General features: G+C 39.0%; 1 protein-coding gene across 1 annotated transcript; it reads left to right on the forward strand.

The window, feature by feature from the left end:
* Positions 1 to 860: 860 nt before the first annotated feature.
* LOC121939400 (claudin-10-like) lies at positions 861 to 1,904 on the forward strand (the record flags this gene model as incomplete). The annotated part of the gene is made up of 4 exons (XM_042482416.1): positions 861 to 1,042; positions 1,124 to 1,205; positions 1,311 to 1,418; positions 1,515 to 1,904. Coding segments are annotated over 4 exons (559 nt in total), but the record flags the coding sequence as incomplete, so codon positions are not given.
* Between the last annotated feature and the right edge of the window lie 235 nt (positions 1,905 to 2,139).

The raw sequence follows: 2,139 nt of genomic DNA on the forward strand, positions 1-2,139 counted from the left end.
GAAAATGCAATTAAAAACAAATTACCATTAATTGCTTTTAACTATTGAAATTCTGCAACTAATGAAGATTAAAAAAATACATTTTTTTGTAAGCTCCAATTTATAACTTTCATACAGTCCCAGTTCAAACAATATTGAAAGAAAGCGCTGCAGACAGCACTCAGGGCAGGCGTGTCCCTTTCATTTACGTCCACTAAAACGTTTCCTTTTTCCCACTGACAGGCTGAGGCTGTTATTGTCTCTGACAATATGTATGTATGCACGCTGTTGTGTGTAACCTTGATACCTTTTTTTTTTTTTCTTCTTCTTTTCTTTTACTAAAAGCCTACCTAGGGACAGGAGTTGTTCTATGTTCATTTTTATCGTCCCTATCAAATAAACAATATCAATAACATAAATACAAAGAGGACTCTACAGAGAAATGTAACGTTTTCCCATGACTTTGGGATGCAGGACAAAATTACGTTTTTTTTTTTAATTAACTGGAAACAAATCAGATGAAATCTTTAGCATGTTCCCGTCCGTTTTATGTTTAAGTCTCACTAATGAAAAGTCTTGTTACGAATATCTCACGAAAGGTGACTTTTCAATGCCATGGCTGAATGTTAAGCTGATTTCGAAAATGCAAAAAAAAAAATCTGCAAGAACAACACATCTCCTTTCGTGTGACGTGGATACAAAACAGGAAACGGGAAAGAATTTAACTTCTCTGTAGGGTCTCTTTTTCTGTCATGCTGTCAGACACTTAAATAACTTACAACAACCATTTAACACTTTAAAATGCTCTAATGGTACATTTAACATACTAATTTTGTTTCTCCATTTCAAAAATATACACGTATATTTGAATTACATTTGAGTTTCACCTGTGTTCCTTCAGCGTTCCTACACGCCTGCAGAGCGCTGGCCGTCTGTGCTGTCATCACTGGTTTTTTCGGAGGCGTCCTCACACTCATTGGGATGAAATGCACTAAAATAGGTGGATCAGAGATCGCCAATGCCAGAGTGACCTTTGCAGGTGGATTAACCTACCTAGCTTCAGGTAAAAATAACATTATTCAGATGACTTTGAGCATTGAATTATGTGAAAATGATGCACTCAGGATGCTCTATTTTCTGACAGGATTCTGTGGGATGATCACCTACTCATGGTGGGCCAACAAAGTCATTACAGAGTTCCTGGATCCATCTTTCAGAGCACAGAAGTGAGTAAAGCAGTGGATTATTGTTAAAAGGTCCGTGGAAGTGATATGAACAAACAGTGCAGGGAATCTAACCATAACTGTTGATATACCTCGATACTTGTTCAGATTTGAACTTGGAGCTGCAGTTTTCGTTGGCTGGGGAGGCTCCATCCTCCTCCTCTCTGGAGGGACGGTGCTGACTTACTTCTCTGGAAAAGAAGGTCTACCATCAAGGTAAATATCAAACCTCTAACATTTTATTTAAATGCTTGTATTACGTTTGTTATCTACTTTAGAACCACGACTACCTGAGATTAATTACGTTTACAGTTCTTCAGAAAGACCTAGGAGACCGGCCACTTACGCCACCGCTCGGACCAGACGCACCTACATGCTGCCGGCCTCGTCGTCCAGAGTGACTCTGGTGCCACCGCTGTTTTATGAGGGCAGGAGGAGCCGAGCAACCAGAGCAACAACCAAGAGCAGCAGGACCTTTAACAGGGACAGCTTCGTCTGAGCTGCAGGGGAGCTGAGAGAGTGATTTACAAAACCTACAAGGAACGTTTGGGTAATATACTTTGTTGCTGAGAATGAGATGAGAAGATCAACACCACTGTGGTGTCTGTATGTTCAATATGAAGCCAGAGCCAGCAATCTGTTAGCTTAGGTTAGCTTAAAGACTGGAATCCAAATCTGTCTAGTTGAACCTCTAAAGCTGGACTGCACCATCATTGCACTTTTAAACCTGAATAAATCATAGTTTAGGTTTTAATTCTGTTGCAACAAAGTATTTTAAAATTAAGATTAATTTTAAACCTCTTAAATCACAATTTAGTTTACTCTAAACCCAAATTTAATTTAATTCTGTTGCACTAAACCTTTTTCCCCAATTTAAACTGTGATCCAGGGTTAACTTTAAACCCACAATGGAGGCAGTTTAACTTTTACACCGGCT

The sequence above is a fragment of the Plectropomus leopardus genome, unplaced genomic scaffold (genome assembly GCF_008729295.1).
Source record: "Plectropomus leopardus isolate mb unplaced genomic scaffold, YSFRI_Pleo_2.0 unplaced_scaffold4754, whole genome shotgun sequence".
In the NCBI taxonomy this organism is placed as follows: Eukaryota; Metazoa; Chordata; class Actinopteri; order Perciformes; family Serranidae; genus Plectropomus; species Plectropomus leopardus.